The sequence below is a fragment of the Neofelis nebulosa genome, chromosome 12 (genome assembly GCF_028018385.1).
Source record: "Neofelis nebulosa isolate mNeoNeb1 chromosome 12, mNeoNeb1.pri, whole genome shotgun sequence".
NCBI lineage: Eukaryota > Metazoa > Chordata > Mammalia > Carnivora > Felidae > Neofelis > Neofelis nebulosa.
In genome coordinates, this window is record NC_080793.1 from 31308250 (window position 1) to 31334136 (window position 25887).

Genomic DNA, 25887 nt, shown 5'->3' on the forward strand with positions numbered 1-25887 from the left:
TCTAGGTCCACAGGGAACTCATTTTCCAGACAGGTAATCCTCCCCAGGGCAGGAGCTATTGTCAGAGGCTAGGTCATAAATGGCTTTAACTGTCATGAAAATGAGCTTGAACTTTCAGTGTGGTGGAGTGTGTTAAACTGGAGAGAAACCTGATCTGGTCAATGTTTTTAGAAAATTCACTGGGTTAGCCCTCTGGAGGTTTGTTTAGAGTCCAAAGATTACAAAGCCTAAAATTGAATAGGAGACTATTACCAGGTGAGAGATGCTGACTTTTATCTATGCTCCGCTGTCAAAATCAGGTGAGCAGAGTAAGGGGTCTGACTATTCAGATTCCAAATGTTAGTTCTGGATAATCAAAGTTTAGCTGTAATAAACATAGATTAGAATGTCTACTTTGGGACTTAACCCTGGATGGTCTCTGCTTTTTGGGCTTTTTCTCTTTTGTGAAATGGGAAGAATCCAAGATTAGGTGATGGTTAGAGGTTACCATGACAGAATTTCCAGTGTCGAGGGTGGTGAGCAACTGGAGATCCTTCTCGCTGCAGATGAAGAAGGACGCCAAAAGCGTTCAGGTAAGTTGTAGGCACTTCTTGGGACATGGTCTGCAGTGAGTCTTTAATGAAATGTTTATGGTGTTTTGGTAAAGTAACAGTTTCAATAAGGTTTTTCCTCACAACTCACAAAGATTCTTTTTTTAAATGCTTTTTTTTTTTTTTTGAGAGAGAGAGAGAGCACGAGAGGAGGGGAGGGGCAGAGAGAGAGGAGGGCAGAGGATCCAAAGCAGGCTCTGGGCTGACAGCAGAGAGCCCGATGTAGGGCTCAAACGCAGGAACTGTGAGATCATGACCTGAGCCAGTCAGAAGCCCAACCGACTGAGCTACCCAGGCACCCCACAGCTCACAAAGATTCTTTGCTTTTTTTTTTTTTTCAAAGATTCTTTGCTTGACCAAACTTAAGTCAGCCTCCTCAATCTTCTCCTAAACCCTTCTGTACACTTCCTTGTAAAATCCAGTGTTAGCAAGAATCTTGCTAAATTAGTTTGGCAAGAAACCCCACCCTTGATCATCTGATCATCGTGGCCTATTTTTAGCATGGATCCTGTCAAGTACCTTTAGCCAGAGTCACTCTTTGCACATGATGCTTCCTCTTAGTGATTTGCTATCCACCATTCCCTATCCTGTTTCTTGGCTATAAATTCCCATTTGTCCATGCTATGTTCAGAGTTGAGCTTAATTCCCTTCTGTAAAACTCCATGTCAGGGGGTCCCTGTACCTATCATCATGGCTCCCCTTGACGCCTTACCATCTTCAATAAGTGCCATTGAATAATTTTTTCTTTAACACACCCAAAGGGATGGATGAGTAAGAATCATAGCTGTGAACCTTAAAAGGATCTCTTAGAAGGATCTTCTATTGTGAGAGATGGAAGCTGTTGTCAGGGTTCTGGTTTCCATGTTGGGTGGTGATTTCAAGGGCATTTCTTATTATTGTTGCTAATAGATAGAAGTCCTTATATAGACACGTAATGAGAACTATGATTAATCTCTCTCTGTGACCCCCAAGTCCAAATTTTATAAAAACAAGAAGAAAATGAAAGAGAAAATTAAAGAGAAAAGAGAAACCCAGTCTTTCCTAGATTACCACTCTTCCTGCCTCTCCCTAGAATCTCTTGATTTATTACCTTTCATAAAATACCTTCATGGCTGTTCCGCTTTGGGTTTTAATCTGAAAAAATGGCTCCCTGTTACTCTTGTATGTAGTTATTATTATCTATGCCTAATGATAATCACATAAAATAAAAATAAACACCCTTTAAACTACCATTCAACATGCAAATTAGAGTCTTTCTATATGATTTTAACAAATTGAGTATGAAACAACTTCAAACAATTGTGTGTTTCTCTTCATATTGGATGAAGTTTAATCACATATAATTTTTAAAAACCAAAATAACAACAACAAAAATGTGTTAACCTCTCATGTAAAAGAAGTCTGGAAGTAGGAGGTCTGCGACTGGTCCAGTAAATGGGAATAGCTTCCCAATCTCCTGTCTGTGACAGGTGCAACTGTCAGCCTGCACTCTGAGCGAGGAGCCTAAGTTGGGGCTTGAACTCACGATCCTGAGATCGAGACCTGAGCCGAGACCAAAAGTCTGGATACTTAATCGACTGAGCCACCCAGGCACCCCCTGGGCATTCCTAATGACAGACTCCATGAGAGAGTGACATACACCTCATTCTTATCTCATTCTCATCCATGGTGTTGGCACTGTCAGAACAGTACTTCAGTAAATACTGCTTGTAAAATGGAGGCTGACTGGATGCTCAGGGGGACAGATGGGCGTTCAGATAGATGGATACAAGATTCCATGGGAACTTAATATCTAGTACCAACTCTGCTGACATAAGAAGAAATCACATGAGCATTCATTGGCTTTACTGCCTTACCTTGTGACCACTGAATAGACGTTTCAGAGTAGGTGTCTGCAAACCAGACTAAGTATTTCAGGCTTTTGCATCGTAAGGTCTCTGCCACAACTATTCAACTCATGATAGCAGCCATAGACCCATGTAAATGAATGACCACGTGCCAGTAACACTGAAATTTGGATTTCATATAATTTTCACATGTCTCAAAATGTCCTTCTGTTTATTTTTTAACCATTCAGTATTATAAAAAACCATTCTTGGTTTGTGGACTGCACAAAAACAGGCAGTGAGTTGTAGTTTGCTAACCCTCAGCCTACAAAGGCAAACTGACCCAGAATTAGAAGCACTAAGAAAGGTAATAAAACAATGAGGTGAAAACCCTGGGAGCTGGCTTTCACTTTTCTTTGGCTTTCCTTTTTCTTCCCCAGGATCATTCCACTTGCCTTTCCTCGGGTCCTCTTCCTCAGAATTGGTCTTCAACCAACGTGCACATTTTCTCATACCACAAGCGTTACATCATTCAGAATGGTTTTGCTTAAAATAGGTTACTGGGAGACTGAAAAACATTTGAGACCCAAAGTAATAGCTTTCTAATGAAGGGCTTTCGAGCACTGAGAGACATCATTTCCTTAATGTGAATAAATCTGTGTGCCCACGTGATGGAATATTATGTTGGCTTCTATTCCTCTCCCAAAAGAAACATGCTTCCTGTTTGCGAGACTTCGGGTAGCCCTGAGGGCAGGAACAGATTTACATACCTCTGCTTGAACAAGTAGTGATGACTTATCTGAGGGGAAAGAATATTCTGCAGTTCTCGTTTGGAGACTGAGTTGGCTTGAGGCCTCACTGCTGTTTTTAAGAAGTGCTTAGACTTTAGGTAGTTTCATTCATGATAGGTGAATAAAATAAAAGTTACAATGTATGACAGATTACATTTTCAAATACCACTTAAATGGGCATTTATTATATACTTAGTGAATACTTGGCTCTTCCACAGTAAACCCTAAGTTATCACCTTCAGCTCTCACCTAGTTATTTTTGGATCTTTTATTAATTAAACCTCTGTGGCCTGTTAACTAAGTGATTTCTGAGAGATGAAGCTCACAAATGACCTCTCTTAATGCATGAAAGCCCTTCATTAGTAATGATAGCCACTTTTCAGACATCTCTTTCATAATGCTCTTCTCCCTTTGCTCAGCTCTCTTTTATGTTCTGTGCAAAATTTTTAACCTTCTCATGTAAAAGAAGTTCTGGAAGTAGGCTTACCTCCTTCTCATCTACGGTGTTGGCACGGTGTCAGAAGAGCTCTTCAATAAATATCAGCCAAAATTAAAGGTTGGGGATGGGTACTGAACCATCGAAGTCACTCCCGGAAGACTGACAGGTTAAGTGGAAAGAGCCACAGACCTAAATCCCATGCCTGGATAGGTGATCTAGTTTAGCCAAACCTTTCTGATTTTGAATAAATGTTTACAGTCTGGCTTTTGGAATTAGGAAAGGTTGTACTTGGCAATTCTTCTCAAATCTTTCGTCATTTGCAAATTGGGGATGATAATCTGTAACGTCCAGGGTGAAGTGAGATCTAGAGGAACGTTCACTAAGACGCCTGGGTGCAGTGGGGATTCGGGGCGGAAGTGGGGTGTCCGCTCTTATTTTCATTATGGGTGAAACCAGTTCCCTCCAGCGGAGAAAATGCTTGCAAGCCCGCTGGGGCTGCGAACAGCGCAGAGACCTAATCCTTCCAGAATTTCAGTTTCCTTTGCCATGAGCCTGCTTTTCCCTTTCTGCCCATCAGTTGGCGCCTTTTGCCGTCCTTTTTCCCCCCCAAGCTGGTCGCTCCGCAGCTCGCAGGTCACATGGCCTGCCGGAGCGCGGGGACCCGGCGCGGGAGCTGCGCGGCGGGAGGAGGCGAGGCTCCGGCGCGCACCCGAACCGCGCGGCACCCGCTCCGCTCGGGCCTCAGGGTCGGGCGACGGCTCCTCAGTGGCGATGAGCCAGCCAGCCTAGGCGACACTGGAGGCGGCCCTCGGCGTACGCGGAGGACGGAGCTGACCGCCTCCACCGGGTAGGTTTGCACTGCGTTAGATATGCCCAGCCCCTCTGGCATCGCGGCCGGAGCGCGGGGATGAGGATTACCGGGGCCGCCGCTGGCGCGGGGAGAGCAGCGGCGGGGGCTTGCGCAGCTCGGGAGGGCCTGCGCCCCCGGCCGTGCGCTTTGAGCAGGCGAGCTTCGCCGCGGCCCGGCCCGGAGCTCCGGCCGCTTCCTGCCGGGGGACTGCGGGGACCCCAGAAGGGCTTCCTCCGCGCGGGCGGGGCCGGTGTCAGGGCAGGGATGAATGAGTGTCGCGGCGAGGGCATCTTTCCACCCTTCGCCTGCCTCGGCTGCGCCGCGAGGCCGACAGGAAGGCGCGAGCCGGGCGCGTGTCAACCCAGGTTAAGACCCGGGTCCTGGGAGCCTAGTCGGGCCGCACAGCCGAAGAGCGAGCGCATCGCCTAATGGCCGCGCGCTTGAGGCGAGGGTTCCTCCCGCGTCAGCCCCTCGGGCTAATCGGGCTCGCGGATTACGCGCTGCTGCGGCGTGGGGTTTCTGCGCAGTGGGGGACCGAGGAAGGGCGACCCGGCAGAGGAAGGCGTCGCTCCCAGCTCCCGGAAAGACCGGCTGAAGGGAGCCACCTCCGCGATCGGAACCGTTAGCCTCGACCGACGAGTAGGGAAACTGAGGCCCAAACGTGGCGGGGACTGCCCAAGGTCGGCGGCAGGAACTAGATCCGGGACTGTGGTCTCCAGCTCCCATTCTCTTTCGGCGAGGAATAGAGAGGACCACCCCCCGGTAGTCGCATCATCCTCCTGGCCTCTGGGCGCGGGCGTTGCCGGTTCCGCACTGCGCCCTTGGTAGTCAGGGGCGAGAGCTTCTGCAGGGTGGGTGTGACCCTGGCATCCCCTGTTGGTCCCTTGCTGTCCCCGGGGGAACCGCAGAGCGACTCCAGTGATGATCTCACTATGCAGACCATTATCAAAACCTGCAGGTTCAGTGTGTGCGTGTGCGTGCACGTGTATTTATTTCGCCAGGAGAACTGAACCTGGTAAGGGGATAGCTTTTTTAGGGGTGCATTCTAGAGTGCACTGTACCAGGTACTTTAGGAGGCGACAAGAGAAAACTATGTGTGTCTAACACCAATATTGAATCTTTTAAAAAAGGGTAAGTGTATTGCATTCAGGAAACAGAAAAATGTGAAGGAGAAAATAAAGATGACAAAACTTCATCTAGATTGTTGAGATTTTCTGGATGTCTTCTTAAAGGTTTCTCTGCATGCACACATCTAAACCAATAAGATGGACAAAAATAATATCTTGTTTTAATTTGCATGTCTGAATCCCCCCTCCCCTCCCCCCCCCCCACCGGGGCAGTAAATACCTTTTTCCTCTGTGTACTGGCCTTTTGCATCTGTGTAGGTGAACTGTCTTAATTCTTTTGCCCCCTTCCAACTTTTTTTTTAAGTAATCTCTACACACAAGGTGGGGCTTGAACTCACAACCCTGAGATCAGGAGTCACAGGCTCCACTGACTGAGCCAGCTAGACACCTCTTTTGCTTTCTTTTTCTTTTCTTTTTAATTTTTTAAAAAAATTAAATCTAAGTTAGTTAATGTATAACGTAATAATGATTTCAGGAGTAAAATTTAGTGATTCATCATTTACACATAACACCCAGTGCTCATCCCAACAAGTGTCCTCCTTAATGCACATCACCCCCATCCCCCCACCCAACACCCTGCCAGCAACCCTCAGTTTATTTCCTGTATTTAAGAGTCACTTATGGGTTGTCTCCCTCTCTGTTTTTATCTTATTTTTGTTTCCTTTCCCTTATGTTCATCTGTTTTGTATCTTAAATTCCACATATGAGTGAAATCATATTGTATTTGTCTTTGACTTATTTTGCTTAGAATAATACACTCTAGTACCATCCATGTTGCAAATGTCCAGATTTCATCCTTTCTGATCGCCAAGTAATATTCCATTGTGTATATATATATATATATATATATATATATATATATACATACACACCCACATCTTCTTTATCCATTCATCAGTCGATAGACATTTAGGCTCTTTCCATACTTTGTTATTGTCGATAGTACTGCTATCAGCATTGGGGTGCATGTGCCCCTTCGCATCAGCACTCCTGTATCCTTTGGATAAATACCTAGTAGTGCAATTGCTGGGTCGTAGGGTAGTTCTATTTTTAATTTTTTGAGGAACCTCCATCCTGTTTTCCAGACTGGCTGCACCAGTTTGCATTCCCACCAGCAGTGCAAAAGAGTTCCTCTTTTTCTGCATCCTCACCAACATCTTTTGTTGCCTGAGTTGTTAATTTTACCCTTTCTGACATGTGTGAGTTGGTATCTCATTGTGGTTTTGATTTGTATTTCCCTGATGATGAGTGATGTTGAACATTTTTTCATGTGTCAGTTGGCCATCTGGATGTCTTCCTGGGAGAAGTGTCTATTCACGTCTTTTGCCCATTTCTTCACTGGATTATTTGTTGTTTGGGTGTTGATTTTGATAAGTTCTTTATAGATTTTGGATGCTAATCCTTTATCTGATATGTTATTTGCAAATATCTTCTCCCATTTTGTCGGTTGTCTTTTAGTTTTGCTGATTGCTTCCTTTACTGTGCGGAAGATTTTTATCTTGATGAGGTCCCAGTAGTTCATTTTTGCTATTGTCTCCCTTGCCTCCGGAGACATGTCAAGTAAGAAGTTGCTGCGGCTGATGTCAAAGAGGTTTTTGCCTGTTTTCTCCTTGAGGATTTTGATGGCTTCCTGTCTTATTTGGGTCTTTCATCCATTTGGGGTTTATTTTTGTGTATGGTATAAAAAAGTGGTCCAGGTTCATTCTTCTGCATGTCACTGTCCAGTTTTCCCAGCACTACTTGCTGAAGAGACTGTCTTTATTCCATTGGATATTCTTTCCTGCTTTGTCAAAGATTAGTTGGTCCATTTCTGGGTTCTCTGTTCTGTTCCATTGATCTATGTGTCTGTTTTTGTGCCAGTACCATACTGTCTTGATCAGATTACAGCTTTGTAATACAGCTTGAAGTCCGGAATTGTGATGCCTCCAGCTTTGGTTTTCTTTTTCAGGATTACTTTGGCTATTCGGGGTCTTTTCTGGTTCCATGCAAATTTTAGGATTGTTTGTTCTAGCTCTGTGAAGAATGCTGGTGTTATTTTGATAGAGATTGCATTGAATATGTAGATTGCTTTCGGTAGTGTTGACATTTTAACAATGTTTTTTCTTCCAATCCATGAGCATGAAATGTTTTTCCACTTTTTGAGTCTTGTTCAGTTTCTTTCATAAGCTTTCTATAGTTTTCAGTCTTTTGCTTTTCAATTGGAGTGTCTTTCTGTTCCTGACTTTTAAGCACTCTTTGCACATTACACATTAAAGTAATAATTCTGTCATTTATGTTGCATAGTGTTTCCTAATCTGCCTAATGTCAGCTTTTCATCTTTGACCATATACAAGTTTAACTTTTTACTTAGTCATATATTTTTTCAATCGTTCTGCTTATGGACTTTGCTGTTAAGGTCCTTTCCTAAACCAAGTTTATATAAATATACTTCTGTATTTTTCTTCAGGTACTTTTAAGCTTTTGTTTGACAGTATTAATATGAAATTTATTCTAGTTTAAGTTATAAAGTGGAGCACTAGTTTACTTTTCCTGCATAGTTAGCCAGTTGCTGCAAAGCTAGTAAATCCATTTTTCACCCCTGATTTAAATTGCTTCAAGTATGGCAGATTAAATTATTACATGTTTGTATCTGTGTGGATTTCTGCATCTGTCTATTTATTTATCAGTACATTTTGGTGCCAGTGCCATGTTATTTTAATGACTGAAGTTTTATAGTAGGCTTTAAGGTCTGGTTAGACAGATTCTCTCTTATTACTCTGTATTATTTTCCTGGCTCTTAGAAAAATCAATTTTATTGAAGCATAGTTTACATGCAATAAAACACAGCATTTAAATGTGTATTTTGAAGAATTTTGTCAAATGTAACCACCATCACGATAAAAATTATGAAGCATCACATGACATTGATGTCATCACTGCACAGGGCTAATCTTTGATATATCCCCCCAATTTCTGTATATATGCCAGCAAAGTAAGCATTTCCTGGCCGTTTTTATTAGTACGAATTCCAGAAAATCTTTAGAATACTTTCATCAAGTTAACTAACCTTTCCCTGCTACACCAAAAGAAGCAAACAAAATTTTATTTGGATTTCTATTGGATTTTTGATAACAGCGGCCCTCAGGGTATAAGGGCCCTGGCAGACATGTTCACCATCCCAGTCAGTGCACCAGACTCAGTATTTGTTGAATGAACGTTTAATAATTGCCATAAAAGTAGCACGTGCTCTGGGGCGCCTGGGTGGCGCAGTCGGTTGAGCGTCCGACTTCAGCCAGGTCACGATCTCGCGGTCCGTGAGTTCGAGCCCCGCGTCAGGCTCTGGGCTGATGGCTCGGAGCCTGGAGCCTGTTTCCGATTCTGTGTCTCCCTCTCTCTCTGCCCCTCCCCCGTTCATGCTCTGTCTCTCTCTGTCCCAAAAATAAATAAAAAACGTTGAAAAAAAAAAATTAAAAAAAAGGCTCAGCGCTGTGCCTGCAGACATGAATACATACAAGAACTCACAGACGCAAAAAAAAAAAAAAAAAAAAAAAAGTAGCACGTGCTCTTACAGAAGTGTTGAAAGCAAAATAGGAGTCTTCCATACATTCATCTCCTACCAAATTATATTCCATATTAAAAATAGAATGACCATACTATGTACATTTTTTTTTTTTTTTTACAATTTGCATGGACATAATTTGCATTCTTTTCCCTTTAGAGACTTAAAATCTGCTCAGTTTGGTATAACAAGTTATCATAGACTGGGTGGTGTAAACAGCAGAAACATTTCTTTCTGAGCCTAAAAACCTGAGATCAGGGTGCCAGCATAGCTGGGTGCTGCTCAGGGCCCTCTTCCTGGTGTATGGATGCCACTTTCTCGCTGTTCTCACTGGCAGAGAGCAGAGAGAGGAAGCAAGCACACTCCATTTCTTTTTTTTTTTCTTTAATTTTTATAATGTTTATTTATTTCTTGAGAGAGAAAGAACGCAAAGGGGAGAGGGGCAGAGAGAGAGGGAGAGAATCCCCGCAGGCTCCACACTGTCAGCTCAGAGCCCAGCTCCGGGTTCAAACTGACAAACCATGCAATGAGCTGAAATCAAGAGTCAGAGGCTTAATGACTGAGCCACCCAGGCACCCTTCCCCATCTCTTTTTATAAGGGCACTAATCCCAGCATGAGAGTTCCACCACAAAGACCTAATTACCTCCCAGAGACCCCATATCCAAATACCATCACGTTGAGGATTAGGGTTTTAATACAGGAATTTTGGGAGAACACATTCAGTCCATAGCAGAGACCTCGCCAAGACTTTTTTAATGTTAGTATGTTTAAAACTTTCTCTTCCTTTTTAATGGCTCCTTATCATCCCTTTGTATAATTATCTAGAAATATGTTCCCTGTTGCTGGGCCTTTTTTTTCCCTGCAGTTCCTCCTTCTTCCTTTCCTGCTTTCTCCTACCCTCCCCTCTCCCACTTCTTCCCCCCTCTTTATCTTTCTCTTTCATACTATTACAAACAAAACTGGCATGAACCTTCCTTTTCTATTTTTGATAGCATGTGTTGGGATTTCTGCAGGATAGATTCCTAGAAGTAGAACTTCTAGGTCAAGGGGGATGCATACATAATATTTTTATAGATACCCGGCTCAACTTTCCTTCCAAAGGTTGCACAAATGTATTTGCAAGTGCCCGTTTGTTGAACTAGGCCTCTCCCTCTTGAAGTAAATTGAATTGACCTTATGTTAAATGTAGAGACTAGTTCCGGAAAAAGAGAACTCTATCACCTCTTTCATTAGTGAGGCTTTCCAGCTAAGAAAACGTTATTTTTTTCTCCACTTACTAAAGACTTTCTAAGTATCTTTCAGTAGAATTTTATAGTGTGTGTGTATATTCCACATATTTAAAAAAATTTCGTCCTGGGTATTTTAGGGTTTTTAACCTCATTTTGACAGGGATCTTTTATCCCATTGATTAATTTGGTTATTATCTGATTAGGTGAAAGCAGTGTGTGTGTGTGTGTGTGTGTGTGTGTGTGTAATATTTTTACATATTAATTCTGTTATCAACCGCATTTTGAAACTCTTTTACCATTTCTAATTATTTGTCAGCTGATTTTCTTGGGTTTCCAATCTGTGCAGAAACAGTAGTGCATATTGGTTGAAGATGTGGGTTCTGGAACCTGACTGCCTGTGTTCGACTATTTGAGTTTTGCCACCCACTGAAGAGCTTTGTTAACTGTGGGTACAAGTTAATTCTGCCTTAGTTTTTTGAGGTATAAAACAGGGTGAATAATAGTACTTCTCCTAAGCTTCTTTAAAAAAAATTTTTTTTTAACATTCATTTTTGAGAGACAGAGTGTGAGAGGGGGAGGGGCAGAGACAGAGTGAGACACAGAATCCAAAGCAGGTTCCAGGCTCTGAGCTGTCAGCACAAAGCCCGATGTAGGCCTCAAACTCACAGACCGTGAGATCATAACCTGAGCTGAAGTCTAATGTTTAACCCACTGAGCCACCCAGGCACCCCTCTCATAAGCTTCTTATGAGGATCACTGAGATGCTTAGAACAGTGTCTGGCACGTAATAAGTGCTCAGCAAACACGTACAAATAAGTTGATCTCTGCACATTATGTGGCCAGGCTTTTTGATACTCCCAATTTTATAGCTGAGGAATTGAGTCCCACAGAGGTCAAATGACTTGACTATGGGCATTTATTAGCTCAAAAACATTGAGCTTCTTCCATGCATACAGTTCGGATACCAAAGATAAATCAGACTGAATCCACTAACAAAGGATTTATAAGTCTAATTGACGCATAAGTCAGGGGCCATAAATAAAGCCATGGAAGGCAGCAGGCATTGGGGACAAAATATGGGCTTTGGAATTTTTCTTCTGTTTTAATTTCTTGCTTTCGACTTGGTAGCATTTTTTTTTTCATGTAAATGGAATTAGTTCCACTGCTATTTGAGAGTTGCTATTTTGGTTAAATGAAATAGATGTAAGAGTCTACTACCGGACTTGGATATATAGCAGGAGCTTAATAAATGGTAGCTATAAATAGATACAGTCTAAAGTAGAAAGTGACAAATGAAGGTTCTGGGGGGAACGTTTATGTAAAAGGCCCAAGCAGTTGAGAAACAAGAGATTATTTCTGGTTGGGGGAGATGAGGGTTGGCTTTCAGAAGAGGTCCCCCCCCCCTTTTTTTGTTAAGTTTATTTATTTTGAGAGAGAGAAAGAGCACAAGCCAAGGAGGGGCGGAAAGAAGGAGAGACAGAATCCCAAGCAGGCTCCATGCCATCAGCACAGAGCCCAATGTGGAGCTTGAACTCATGAATCGTGAGATCATGACCTGAGCCAAGATCAAGAGTTGGACCCATAACTGACTGAGCCACCCAGGCAGCCCAGAAGAGGTTCCTTTGGAGCTGATTCTTTTTTTTTTTTTTTTTTCTTGAGAGAGAGAGAGAGAGACAGAGAGAGTCTGTACATGTGCATGAGCAGGGAGCGGCAGAGAGAGAGAGAAAGTGAGAGAATCTTAAGCAGGCTCCACACCCAACGTGGAGCCCAACTTGGGGCTCGATCTCACAACTGTGAGATCATGACCTGAGCCAAAATCAAGAGCTGCCTCTGAGCTGATTCTTGATGGTTGAGTAGACTGTGCGAGGAGAAGAATAGAGTCTGGAGAGATAGCTGAAGCTGGATTTTGAAGAATCATGGTGAAGAATTTGGACTTCATTCTATAGTCATTGGGGAATCCTAGAACAGTTCTACAGAAAAGAGTGCCATGTTCAGACCCATGCTTCAGAGCATCAGATGGATGCTGATGATGTAACACATTACCATCATTTCTGCTATCTTTCTGACAAATGGCTTTCATAGCCATTGTCTCATTTTGTCTTCACAGTGCCTCCATACATGAGATATTTTTAATTTTCCTATTTGACAGCAGCAAAATAGTCTCAGAGAGATCAAATGATTTCTTTACAAATGGACCTAATTAGCGAGTGTTGGGACCAGACCTGTACCCAGATCTTATGGCTTTGAATCTGTTGGTCTTTCTGGAAGTCATAGGCCTAGTTAGGAGGCTGTTGCTGGTAGCCAGCCTGGAGGTGATGATGAGTAGCGAGGGTGAGGCAATGTAGAAAGGCATGGCTATGGGAGGGGAGGAGAGAAAAGAGGTGTACAAGAGGCCATATGGGTAGCATTGCTGGGATTTGGAACTGACTGGCTAGGAGCGAGAAGTCAGAACATACTGGTCTTTTGGATCCAAGGTGCCTGGGGGTATGGTGGTGCCATTCATGCATGAAGGCTGACTTGGGAAACAGTCCTCTTGACTGCTTATCTCTTCAGGCTAAGCCTGGTGTACTGCCTCACATACCCCTGTGACCCCTTCAACTTAATTTTCAGAAGCTGCCATAAAATGTAACTTGTCATTGTTACTCCATTTATTCATTCTAGCCCTATTTCACGTTCATTTCTTGGTGTCTTTGTCTTTTACTATCTTTTCTGAGCCCTCCATCCCAGACATGGTAACAGGCATAGTCCAATTTACAAAATGGTTGTGTTTCAGAGTGCACTAGTAAGGCCTAGATAAGAATTCAGGAATCATTACGCCATAGTATCTGGGCTGTAATGGTGTCATTGTTTCCAGGCCACCTCACAGATGCAGGTCAGTCCACAACATCACTGGAGCATGGTCCTGAGTCGGTGATGCTGTGGGTGACTATGGAATTCTGGAAGAAGACAATCGGGGTGATAATGTAGACATGGTCCTCCTTCTGCCCCACCCCCACGATTGGGGTGGGAGTAGAGAGCTCCTTCCCTTGAACTACCAATTCAAAATCCTTTGTTTTAAGGTAAGTTATCTTAAAACCAAATCAGTAAAGTGAAATAAATTATAGGTGGCCTTGGACACCCGATCCCACTGTGCAGCAATTGGTTAAATCCTTTAAGAAGATGCTTTAAAAAGCAAACAGAACGTAGTCTTGAATGCCTACCTCCATGTGGTTGGATTTTAGGCAGACCAGTCATCTGATCGTTAAAGGATCTGTTCCCACCTCCCATGGTCCAAGATGGGTGGACTAGATGTATTATTGTTCAAGATATTTTCCTCTTTTCTTTTCTTTTCTTTTTTTTGGAGAGAGTGCATGTGCGCAAGTGAGGGAGGGACAGAGGGAGAGAGAGAGAATTCTAAACAAGCTGTACACTCAGGATGGAGTCTGATGTGGGGCTTGATCCCACGACCCTAGGATATCAAGAGTCCGATGCTCAACCAACTGAGCCACCCAGGCACCCTGTTCAAGGTATTTTCTGCCCCTTACTGGAGAGACATATCTTTCCCTAATCATTGGTTTCAGGCTTGGCCATATGTCTTTCGGTACCCCTTCTTGCAGGAAAATTACATAACTGTTGTGTTGAACTTAAGAGTTGTTATGTAACTTGCTCTGGTCAGTGAAATGTAGGTGGACATGATGTGTGTCATTTTTGAGCCGTAGCTTTGAGAGCCAGCTTGTGGTTCACTGTTTCTTTCTCCTCTGCCACAAAACCACCAATGTCCAGAAAAGAGGCAGTTCCATCTACCTGGGGCCTGGAGTGCAAATGACAGGGAGCAGAGTCTCAACTGATCCGTAATGGACAAGTAACATGAGCAAGAATTAAGCCTCTTTCTTATAAAACCCGGAGATTTAGGGGTCATTACTGTAGTCTCTTTTGACTCATACTGAGTATAATGATATGGCAGCCAGATGCCTTATGAGCATTTTAGAAATGTCGCCTACTCTGAACAAATTGCTAGAACCTTTCTTTCTTCATGAGGGCTTAGAAATTGGCCTGCTGCTTTTGCTTTCTATTGAACCTTCATTTTCCCTTCCTCTGCTCTGTGGGTGGAGTACATTTCCCTGCCCCATTGCTTCAGCTAGTGCATGGTGAGTGGACTTAACGTGTGGCATGCTTAAGTGAGGCTGTAAATGAACCTTCGTGTTTTGGTTCTTGTGTATCTGCCATCCACCAAAAGAGCATGCCCAGATGGCTGTTTCTTCTGACACTGGACCTGGAACAAGAATTACATGAAACGACCTGATTCCGACCTGCAGTCTAGAGCTGAACCCAGCTGAACCACAGCTGTGCACAGATCCGCGAGCAAGAAATGCATGTCCTTATTGTAAGTTCTAAAGGTCTGGGCTGTTCCTCACCCCAGCTAAGAGCTTATCAATGTATGTGGGGACCATGTGTCCTCGGAAATGAGTCCTATTCCTTCCCTGAAGGTCAGGAGAAGAGCAGTCTCGCTACCATACTTTTTTAATTTATTTTTTTTAATTTTTAATGTTTATTTATTTTTGAGAGACAGAGAGAGAGCATGAGTGGGGAGGGGCAGAGAGAGAGGGAGACACTGAATCTGAAGCAGGCTCCAGGCTCTGAGCTGTCAGCAAAGAGCCCGACATAGGGCTCGAGCTCACGGCCCACGGGATCATGACCTGAGCCAAAGTTGGATGCTTAACCAACTGAGATACCCAGGTGCTCCTCACTACCATATTTTTAAAGCAAGGTATTTCTGAGATGTTAATGATTTTATTGACCCTAGAGGGGAAATTGCCTGGGTTTAAAGGTCGTCTTTATGTCAGCACCAGGTGCCTCAGTTCCTGACCCAACTGCCAGAAGGAAGAGAGAGAGAGAAAATCAGGAGCCTAGGGTGGCAAGGGAAGGATACGGCCTGAGAGCAGCAGCACAGGGTGGCTTGGATAGAACAGACATCTCCTTAATTTCGCTGGCCCCACTTTAATAACAAAATCTAAGGGAAATCATCATGCTTGCTTGATAGCTTCAAGAAAGGCTTCTCCCCTTCTATCCACCTGCCACATACAAGCCTCTTTTGTACAGAAGTGTTGAAGGCAGCCACACAACCACACCAGGACCCTCAGCAAGATCCTAGAAAATAAAGCAGGAAACCACGGGCCTGGAAGGACTTGGATTTAAGAGTGTGCTGTCAATCAGTTTGTTCACTAAGTAAATACTTGTGGACTTATATACAAGCAAGTACACTTATGTATATTTCCCCCCTTTTCTACACAAATGGTAGTGTGCTATACATACTTTCTGTGTCTTCTGTAACTGAAAAAATATCTTACAGTTTTTCCATATCTGTGCATAAAGAGTTTGCTTTTTGTAACTTTTTTTTTTTTGATGAGAACACTTTAGTTCTTCTCTTTTAGCAAATTTCAATTATACAATACTGTATTATCAACTGTAGTTACCAAGTTATGCATTAGATCCTCAGACCTTGTTTATCGTACTTTTTTTAAAGACCTTATTCACCTTAGGGGTCGCTGGGTGGCCCAGTTGGTTGAGCATATGACTCTTTTTTTTTTTTTTTTGAGCATATGACTCTTGATTTTGGCTCAGGTCATGATCTCACTGTTCGTGAGTTCAGACCCCACATCGAACTCCTCGAGATTCTCTCTCTCTCTCTCTGCCCCTCCCCCAAAATAAATAAACTTAAAAAAAAAGACCTTGTAAGGAAAAGTTTATACCCTTTGACCAACTTCTCCCTATCCCCACACCGCACCCCTTAGCACCTGATAACCATCTTTCTTTCTTTTTTTTTTAATGTTTATTTATTTTTGAGAGAGAGAGAGAGAGGGGGAGAGACAGAGCTCAAGCAGGGGAGGGGCAGAGAGAGAGGGAGACACCAAATCTGAAGCAGGCTCCAGGCTCTGAGCTGTCAGCAAAGAGACTGATGTGGGGCTCAAACTCACGAACTGTGAGATCATGACCTGAGCTGAAGTCAGATGCTTAACCGACTGAGCCACCCAGGCACCCCATGATAACCACCTTTCTATTCTGTGTTAGGTTCCACATTAGATGATACCATGCAATACTTGTCTTTCTCTGTCTTATTTCACTTAGCATAATGCCCTCCATATTCATCCATGTTGTCACAAATGGTAGGATTTCCTTTTTTTCTTTAAAGGCTGAATAATATTCCATTTCATAGATATACCACATATTCTTTATCCATTAATCCATCAGTGGACATTTGGGTTGTTTCCATATCTTGGCTATTGTGAATAACACTGCAATGCCAGATACCTCTTCAAGATAATGATTTTCTTTCCTCTGGATATATACCCAGATATGGAATTGCTGGATCATTTGGTAGTTTATTTTTAATTTCTTGAGGAACCTCCATATTGTTTTACATAGTGGCCATACCAGTTAATGTTCCAGCCAGCAGTATACAAGGGTTCCCTTTCTTTACATCCATGCTAGCATTTGTTATCTCTTGCCTTGTTGATGGTAGACATCTCAGTAAGTGTGAGGTGATATATTATTGTGGTTTTGATTTGTTTCTATGATGATTGGTGATGTTGAGCACCTTTCCGAGCACCCTGTTGACTGTTTTTATGTCTTCCTTGGAAAAATGTCTATTCAGGTCCTCCTTTGCTCAATTTTAAATAAGTGAGTTGTTATTATTATTATTACTGTTGCTATTGAGTTGTATGAATTTTTATATATTTTGAATATTAACTCCTTGTCTAATATGTGGCTTACAAATATTTTCTTCCATTTTATAAGTTGCCTTTTCATTTTATCGATGGTTTCCTTTGCTGTGTGAAGGCTTTTTAGCTTGATGTAGCCTCACTTGTTTATTTTTGCTTTTGTTGCCTGTGCTTTTGGTGATAAATCCAAAATCATTGCCAAGACCAGTGTCAAGAAGCTTATTCCTGGGGTGCCTGGCTCAGTCGGTTAAGTGTCCAACTTCGGCTCAGGTAATGATCTTACAGTTTGTGAGTTCAAGCTCTGCATCAGGCTCTCTTCTGTCAAAGAGATTGCTTCAGATCCTCTGTCCCCCTCTCTCTTCCTTCCTTGCATGCATGCGCTCTGTCTCTCTCTCTCTCTCTCTCAAAAATAAACAAACATTTTAAAAAAGAAGCTTATTTCCTATGTTTTCTTATAGGAGTTTACAGTTTCAGGCGTTCTGTTCAAGTCTTTAATATATTTTGAATTGATTTTTGTGAGTGGTCTAAGATAGGGGTCCAGCTTTTTGCATATGGCTATCCACTTTTCCCAGCACCATTTATTTATTTATTTATTTATTTATTTAATGTTTATTTATTATTATTTATTCTGAGAGAGAGTGTGTGTGCACGCTCGCAGGGGAAGGGCAGAGAGCGAGGGAGAGAGAATCCCAAGCAGTGAAGAACCAGACACGGGGCTTGATCTCATAAACCGTGAGATCATGACCTGAGCTGAAAACATGAGTCAGATGCTCAACCGACTGAACCCCCAATTGTCCCCCAGCACCATTTATTAAAGAGATTATCCTTTACCCATTATCGCTGGTGTGTGTTTCAGCCTTTCCTACCTGATTCAACGTGGGTATTATCTCACTTTCCCTATGTGTAGAGTTGCTCAGCTAGTTTCTGGATTTCTCTCACAGGGAATTTCTCACGGTGTAGCTGTACATTTAATGCATCCATGGAAGGAGAGAAGTGCAGGAGCCTTCTATGTTGCCATCTCGGTCTCTTCCAAGTTTGCTTACTTTTAATGGGTACTTTGTATTCCATTCTTTGGATGTACCATAATGTATTTGACTCACTCTCAACCGATGCACTATTTTGCTATTACAGATGATGCTGCAAGTCATTTCTCACATATGAGAATATATACCTAGGAAGGAACATTAGAAATGGAATTGCTGAAGGTGCCCCAGTACCACAATTGGTTAGTGCACGGCACTTACACAGAAATGGAATTGCTAAGTCATTCGTGGTTTTCTTAGATAGTCCCAGATTAATTCTATAGAGGTCGTGCTGATTTATACTCCCATTAGCAAAATATATGAGTGCCAATTTGGTAGGTCGTCCTTTGCATGGGCCAGGGACAGCTCCCCTAAGGAGATTGTACTAAAGGATGAGAAAAAGCAATCTGTATGAGGAAGCAGGGAAGGGGGTGGACTAAAATGTTCCAGGGTGAGGGAGCTGTGGGAGCAAAGGCCAGGAGTTGGGTAAAAACATAGCATAGTCAATGTTCTGAAAGATCAGTGTATCTAGAGCTTTCCTGCTAAATGGTGACATGTGGCTATTGATTACTTGAAATGTGACCAGTCTGAATTGAAATCTGCTGTAAATGTAAAAGATACACTGGATTTCAAAGACTTAGTACAAAAAAAAAAAAATAACATAAAACACCTCATTAATAATTTGTTCATATTGGCTTCATGTATTGTGTTTAAAATATACTATTAAAATTAATTTCATCTGTTTCTTTATAATTTTTTACTCTGGCTGCTGGAAGATTTTATTGTACTTTTTAATTTTTTTTTAACATTTATTCATTTTTGAGAAACAGAGAGAGACAGAGCATGAGCGGGGGAGGGGCAGAGAGAGAAGGAGACACAGAATCCGAAACAGACTCCAGGCTCTGAGCTGTCAGCACAGAGCCCAATGTGGGGCTCAAACCCACAAACCTGATCCTGAACCCACAAACCCACGATCATGACCTGAGTCAAAGTCAGACGCTTAACCGACTGAGCCACCCAGACGCCCCAAGGAAGATTTTTAAATACATGTGTGACTCGAATTATATTTCTATTGGACTATGCTAGTCTAGAATAGGAATTGGTAAACTACGAGCTGCTGGCCAGATTTGGCTTACAGCTTGTTTTTATGTGGCTGGAGCACTAAAAATAGTTTTTATATTTTTAAAGCGTTTTCAAAACGAAAAAGCCTAAGAAGACTGTGCAACAGAGATAGTATGTGGCCCGCAATATCTGCAATATTTACTGTCTAGCCCTTTACAGAAAAATATTGCCAACCTCTAGTTTTGAGCAACTTGAGAAAGGGATGGTAGAACGAGATGACAGAGAAGACAGAGTAGGGCACAGTCCAGGTCATACAGGGTCTTGTGGACTATGATAAGACATTTGGATTTTATTAACAGAGCAATGGAAAGCTACAGAAGGGTTCTAAGCAGGAGAGTGATATGATCAGATTTATATTTTAATGTTTATTTTATTTTTGAGAGAGAGAGAGAGAGAGAGCAGGGGAGGGGCAGGGGCGGGCAGAGGGTCAGAAGCAGGCCCAGTGCTGTCAGCACGGAGCCCAATGCGGGGCTCAAACTCACAATCACGAGATCATGACCGGAGCCGAAGTCGGATGCTTAACCAGCTGAGTCACCCAGGCACCCCCGGATTTATATAACTGTGTGCATGTACACACACACACACACAATCTTTAAACATCCCTCCCCTGGGACTTATCTGGACTAGAGTGTCACATTCTTGCTTTACCAGAAACTGTCACTGGAAGAGAGTGTTGAAGGAGTATGGATAGTGATTTCACACCAAACACAGAGCTTGCACAGTCATCATAATCACATTTTCATCTTTGCACTCATGATGTGCCTGGCATTCTCCAAGCTGCATGCCTTATCTTGTATTTTGTTCCTTCTTCTAAGTGGGTACAGCTCTCTTGGGTAATAGCAAGAGTAGGGAGGACAAGGTGAGCAGGAAGCCACTGGAATGACTCCATTCCCTAGCAGGAGTGTAAGCCCAATCCAACTTCAGTTCTTGGCTTCTACTAGGAGTGATATGAAACTGGTGAGGCCATATGGACGTGCACCTACATCATTTATTAACTCCATTGGCCTGAGCAGTTCCAGGGGGAAGCAACCAGTCTTGTGTACTTGGAACATTCACACACCAGCAGGGTTGCATAGAATGCAAACCTCTCCCTGCCATTTCCCTCTTTAGGTACTATCCGGATCTCTTCCTAGTACTGGGGTAGTCTGTCTCACCTCTGGGATCCCACAGTATAATCTGCTTCTGATGCTGACATGGGACTTCCTTGAATTACTATGTCATGGTCCTATAGAGAGAGGTGTGGTATTCTACACAACTCTAGTGGGCTGGAAGGTAACTGCTGTAATAAACGAGTCCAAAAATTATTAGTGACTAGACACAGTGGTTTACGTCTTACCTCCCACATAGCCCCCTTTAGACTGGGAGGCTGCTCCGAGATGAGCAGTGGGAGGGACCTCTGTTCTATGCAGTCATTCAGGAGCTCAGGCTCCTGCCGTCTGGTGGCTCCACCTCCTCCAGATCCACCAAACCCGTCCAGTAGGTTGGCAAATGGAGAATGAGAAAGTCGAGAAGGCACATCCACTCTCAACTACCTTGGCCCAGAAGCCACACCTATCATCGGCTCACATTTTCCTGGCAAGTCCTAGTCAACATGACCTCACCTGGAAGATGATGGACTAGGGAATGTGGTCTTTCTGTGTGCCCAGGAAGGGAGGAACACGGATATGGCAGCACTGAGCCCTGCAACACAGCCTCATGTGGTACCTGGTCAGGTACCACACAAGATAACTCACAAGCTGGGGAGTTTCTTCGAAATGTGTGCACGCTTTATTATGCTTCTGACATAAGGGGCTTAGGTTTACCATCTAGTCTTTAGGCACTGCTTAGTTTTGCATTGCCCTTGATGCTGTAATATTGGCTTTATCCTTTTAATTTTGTTTCTTGGTATGAGTCTGTTTTCCCTCAGATCATTAGGCCTACTTATTCCCAAGGTATTACTCGACTTTCTACGTATGTATACATTTTTAAAAGTTTTATTTATTTAAGGAATCTCTACACCCAACATGGGGTTCAAACTCATGAGTCTGAGACCAAGAGTCACAGTCTCTTCCAACCCAGCCAGCCGGGCACCCCACATATGCATACATTTTAATGGCATTTATATTCTGCACTATTTTGCTCTGTAACACATTTAATTTCCATAGTAACTCGATAAGGTATTATTATCATCTCCATTTTAGAGGTTAGGAATCCGAGCTGTGGAGAGGTGATGTGAGTTTCCACCGGCTGAGTGGCTGAGTCGGGAGTCACACGTGTGCCTGACCTCAGGCCTACGCTCTGAGCCATCACATCACACAACATCCTTTCCACACCAGGCTGGGGGCACCTGCCACTTGCATCTGCATCACCACCTATCCCCTCTCGCCCTCATTGAAAAGCTGCTCATAGACCTTCCTTCAGACACCTCCTTCCCTCCCAAAGGCTGGGGCCCTCGAGTTCGCTTGCATCTGGAAGATACTGGTACTGGTTCCTGTGGTAGTGCTCTAAAAAATAAAATGAGAGGACTATCAGGACTAAATTGATAGGCAATTTTAAGTATAGTTGCATGAGATTAGAGAAATAAGAATGGAAGATCTTGACAAAGACACTTCAGAGAATCCCAAACAGTCCTTTTCTTATTTGGGATATGCAGAAAAGACTGTTTTCAGAAAATTGCAATGCCCAGTCAACCAGTACTCACTACACACTTACTTTAGAATTTGCTTTAAATATGTATTTCTTCTTGCTTCTCTTGTCAAGTCTGGATTTTTTGTCTGTCTTAAGAACGCACATCTCTGTAGCTGCTGAATTGAAATAATGATCTTACTAGCCTACCTGGTGATTTTCTGGTGCACTGTAAGCCTAACTAAGCATCTGTAGGCATGGCAATTTGGTTAGATACACCAAGGTTTCCTTACTCATAGAAATAATGAAAAAATCCCAGAGACCAGGAACCAGTACAACCAAAGAATACTGTCCCGGAGAAGATCCTTCTAAGTCTCTAGTAGCTACAACCTAGGATTAGAATTTCTGGTTTGATTTGTGCTGAGTTCTGTCCCTGGGCTTTTTAAGGCCTCTTTCACCATTCTGTCCTTCCTCTTTCTTTAGGTGTCATCTGTGCTGAGGTGGGCCTGCATTCCAGGATGGTTTGTTCTTGGGACCAGACCTGACCAGAAGTTGACCTCATGAGCACGTCAGCCCCTCCAGCTGCCATGCTCCTCCGGAGGCTGAGGCGGCTCTCCTGGGGCAGCACTGCTGTCCAGCTCTTGATCTTAACAGTGGTGACGTTCGGCTTGCTGGCCCCCCTGGCCTGTCACCGCCTTCTGCACTCTTATTTCTATCTGCGCCATTGGCATCTGAACCAAATGAGTCAAGAGTTCCTGCAGCAAAGTTTGAAAGAGGGTGAAGCTGCCCTCCACTATTTTGAGGAGCTGCCCTCTGCCAATGGCTCAGTGCCCATCGTCTGGCAGGCCACCCCCCGCCCCTGGCTAGTCATCACCATCATCACCGTCGACAGGCAACCTGGCTTCCACTACGTCTTGCAGGTGGTGTCCCAGTTCCACCGGCTTCTTCAACAGTGTGGCCCCCAGTGCGAGGGCCACCAACTCTTCCTGTGCAACGTGGAGCGTAGTGTAAGCCATTTCGATGCCAAGCTGCTGTCTAAGTACGTCCCCGTGGCCAACCGCTATGAGGGCACCGAGGATGATTATGGTGATGACCCTTCAACCAACTCATTTGAGAAGGAGAAGCAGGACTATGTCTATTGCCTGGAGTCCTCCCTGCAGACCTACAACCCAGACTACGTCCTGATGGTAGAAGATGATGCTGTTCCAGAAGAGCAGATCTTCCCAGTCCTGGAGCACCTTCTGCGGGCTCGCTTCTCCGAGTCCCACCTCAGAGATGCCCTCTATCTGAAGCTCTATCACCCCGAGAGGCTCCAGCACTACATCAACCCTGAGCCCATGCGGATCCTGGAGTGGGTCGGTGTGGGCATGTTGCTGGGGCCCCTGCTAACCTGGATATACATGCGGTTTGCCAGCCGTCCGGGGTTCAGCTGGCCTGTCATGCTCTTCTTCTCCCTATACAGCATGGGTCTCGTGGAGCTGGTGGGCCGGCACTATTTCCTGGAACTGCGACGGCTGAGTCCTTCCCTGTATAGCGTGGTCCCTGCCTCTCAGTGTTGCACCCCAGCCATGCTTTTCCCTGCCCCTGCGGCCCGCCGGACCCTCACCTACCTGTCTCAGGTGTACTGCCACAAGGGCTTTGGCAAGGATATGGCACTCTACTCACTGTTGAGGGCCAAGGGGGAGCGGGCCTACGTGGTGGAGCCCAACCTCGTGAAGCACATTGGGCTCTTCTCCAGCCTCCGGTACAACTTTCATCCCAGTCTGCTCTAGTGTTCCAAGAAATGCCTTTCTGAAATTGGCCATTCTTGGCGATTCCGATATCGAGCTCTTTCTTTGGACGTGGTTGCTTGCAGTCATTTCATTGTTTAAGGTTGTTAGGGATCTAGGCACTGAGGCAGCTGAGAACATACACATCAAGAACCTTGGCTTTGGTAACTCCAGCAGGATCAGATGTTGGCCCTGAGTCGGGACCCCTCTCCCTCCACACAGCCATACTGCCTCATGCAGTCTGACCCACCCACCGAGGGGGCATTTACATACCAGTTCTATTCTCCAACTGTTTTCAGCAATGATTTGTGATAGAGCTGGTGACTGCCAAAAATAGTGTGCATAAAGATAGGACTGTTTTAGGATTTTAAGGGTAGAATTTGGTGAAAGGTGAGATCCTTTTGAATTGATTTCTTTCTTTCCAGGCATGAGAATGGACGTGTGTCCAAAGAGGCAGGACCATGTTGCTAGGTTCCATTTGTTTCTTTGACCTGGTGTAATAAAAGCCAGTAAAATCCATTGCAGGGCCTGGCGACTTGGAGACAGGTGATCACGTTTCTGTTTCCTGGTGTTTTTTTCCCCACACATCTGTAGTGTACTGCTAGTCAATACCGCTAGTGAGAACTTTAAGTCACAGCAAGATCTACAGGCACCTTCTGGATCATCAAAACCAGATTTCTTATGTTCAGTAGTGATTCAGTATTGAATATTTCTGTCATATTCTGATTCTTTGAAAATTGGACATTGCCGAATGATATAAAATGGGTGAGCTCACTAATAGCGTATCCTTTTCCCTTATTTTTCTGGCTAACCATTCACCCTCACTTTTTTCTTCTTCTGGATATCATGGTGTTAGAGAAAGAAAAAATATAGACTGTGAAGTCAGAAGGCCTGAATTTTTATTTCAGATCTCTGCCATGCCCTAGTGACGTGAACCTGGGCAAGTTATGACCACTCTGAGTCTTAGTTTTTTCACCTGTAAAACGGGGATGGTGATACCTACCTTTTAAAGTTGCCTTGGGGATTAAATGACAGAATGTATGTAAAACACCTAGCAAGTGCTTATCCCATAGAAGGCACTTGACGAACACTAGTTCTTTTCCTAGAATAAGCATATGAAATTCCAGTGTATTTTGGATAAAGATATTAGTGATAGTGTTTAAAGTGTGCAGTAGGGCGTAGGGCTTCCACCTGGGGAGCAGTCATTCTGGACCAAACTACTAGAATAAAAGCTGACTTGGCATTGTGACTTGTGAAGAAGGTGTAGCTCAGCTTTCATCTGGCGCCTCTTCCAACCAAGCCAAAAATAATTGTTCATTTAAATGGGAAATGGGAAATGGTCTGAGACTCCTCTTGAGTTTATTCCAAGACTAGCATCTGAAAATTACTTTTCTCCAAAGTTCCACATAGATGTCCTCGGACGATATTTATCAAGCCAGTGGCCAACAAGTCCCTTTGTGAGGATGTGTGTCTGCATTGGATTTCAAGTGTGTTGTGTGGATCATTTGTTTCGGTGCCAGGCCTTCTTTTGCTTTTTAAATTTCCGGTAAGCTTCCATTTGGAGAACCCCTCAAGAGCACTGAGAGGCAGTACATGGGGGTTCCACACCACATTTTGCAGGTGGACAAACCGAGACCAAGGGATACGAAACAACTTCTCTGGGTTCACACGGCTGGACAGCAGCAGAGCCAGGATGGGAACGTAGCTCCTCTGAGTTCCTGCACTTTTTTCTTAACCACATTCACTTTATAAATATCTATGTAGTCAAATTCTCTTTTGTAGAATCTGATTGTAACCTGGACTGAAAAAATGTCTCTGTAAGCTAACATGGTAGACCCTCATTGTCCCGTTGGTCTTGGGGAACAAACAGGCATAAGTATGTGTTGTGTTGTTATTGTGAGATGTTACATGTCCCTCAGGAACGTCCAAAGTGAGCAGAGCTACTAGATGACTTATCAAGATGTTCAGACTCCACTGCTAAATTCATCTTCTCTCAGTGACTGGTTTATCCCCGTGTTCAGGAACAGAACTGCCTTCAACCTACAGTTCATTAGCATTTGTTCCATTAACAAATGGATCTCCTCATGAATGTTTTGTGCCCAACGACAGGAGAGTCCAATCTAAGCTAGCCAGGCAGAAGATAGGGAATCATTGCTGGTTTATATTTCTGCTCTTTCTAATTCAGTTGTCTACCGCATGCAGACATCCCCTCCCTTGACTCCTGGATGGCTAAAGCCATTTTTGCCTTGTCTCATTTCTCTGCCTACACAAAGACACCTTC

The 25887-nt window shown here is 43.7% G+C and overlaps 1 protein-coding gene across 4 annotated transcripts; it reads left to right on the forward strand.

The window, feature by feature from the left end:
* The first annotated feature begins 276 nt into the window (after positions 1–276).
* Positions 277–25887, forward strand: PGAP4 (post-GPI attachment to proteins GalNAc transferase 4). Of its 4 annotated transcripts, XM_058694730.1 has the most exons (3): positions 4276–4493; positions 14608–14754; positions 22321–25887. In XM_058694730.1, the coding sequence occupies exon 3, from the start codon at positions 22398–22400 to the stop codon at positions 23607–23609; it is 1212 nt and encodes a 403-aa protein (XP_058550713.1). In that variant the 5' UTR covers positions 4276–4493; positions 14608–14754; positions 22321–22397; the 3' UTR covers positions 23610–25887. The 4 variants fall into 4 exon arrangements, with proteins under 4 accessions (XP_058550715.1, XP_058550714.1, XP_058550713.1 ...); XM_058694732.1 differs by lacking the exons at positions 4276–4493; positions 14608–14754 and adding an exon at positions 277–299; XM_058694731.1 differs by lacking the exons at positions 4276–4493; positions 14608–14754 and adding an exon at positions 390–572.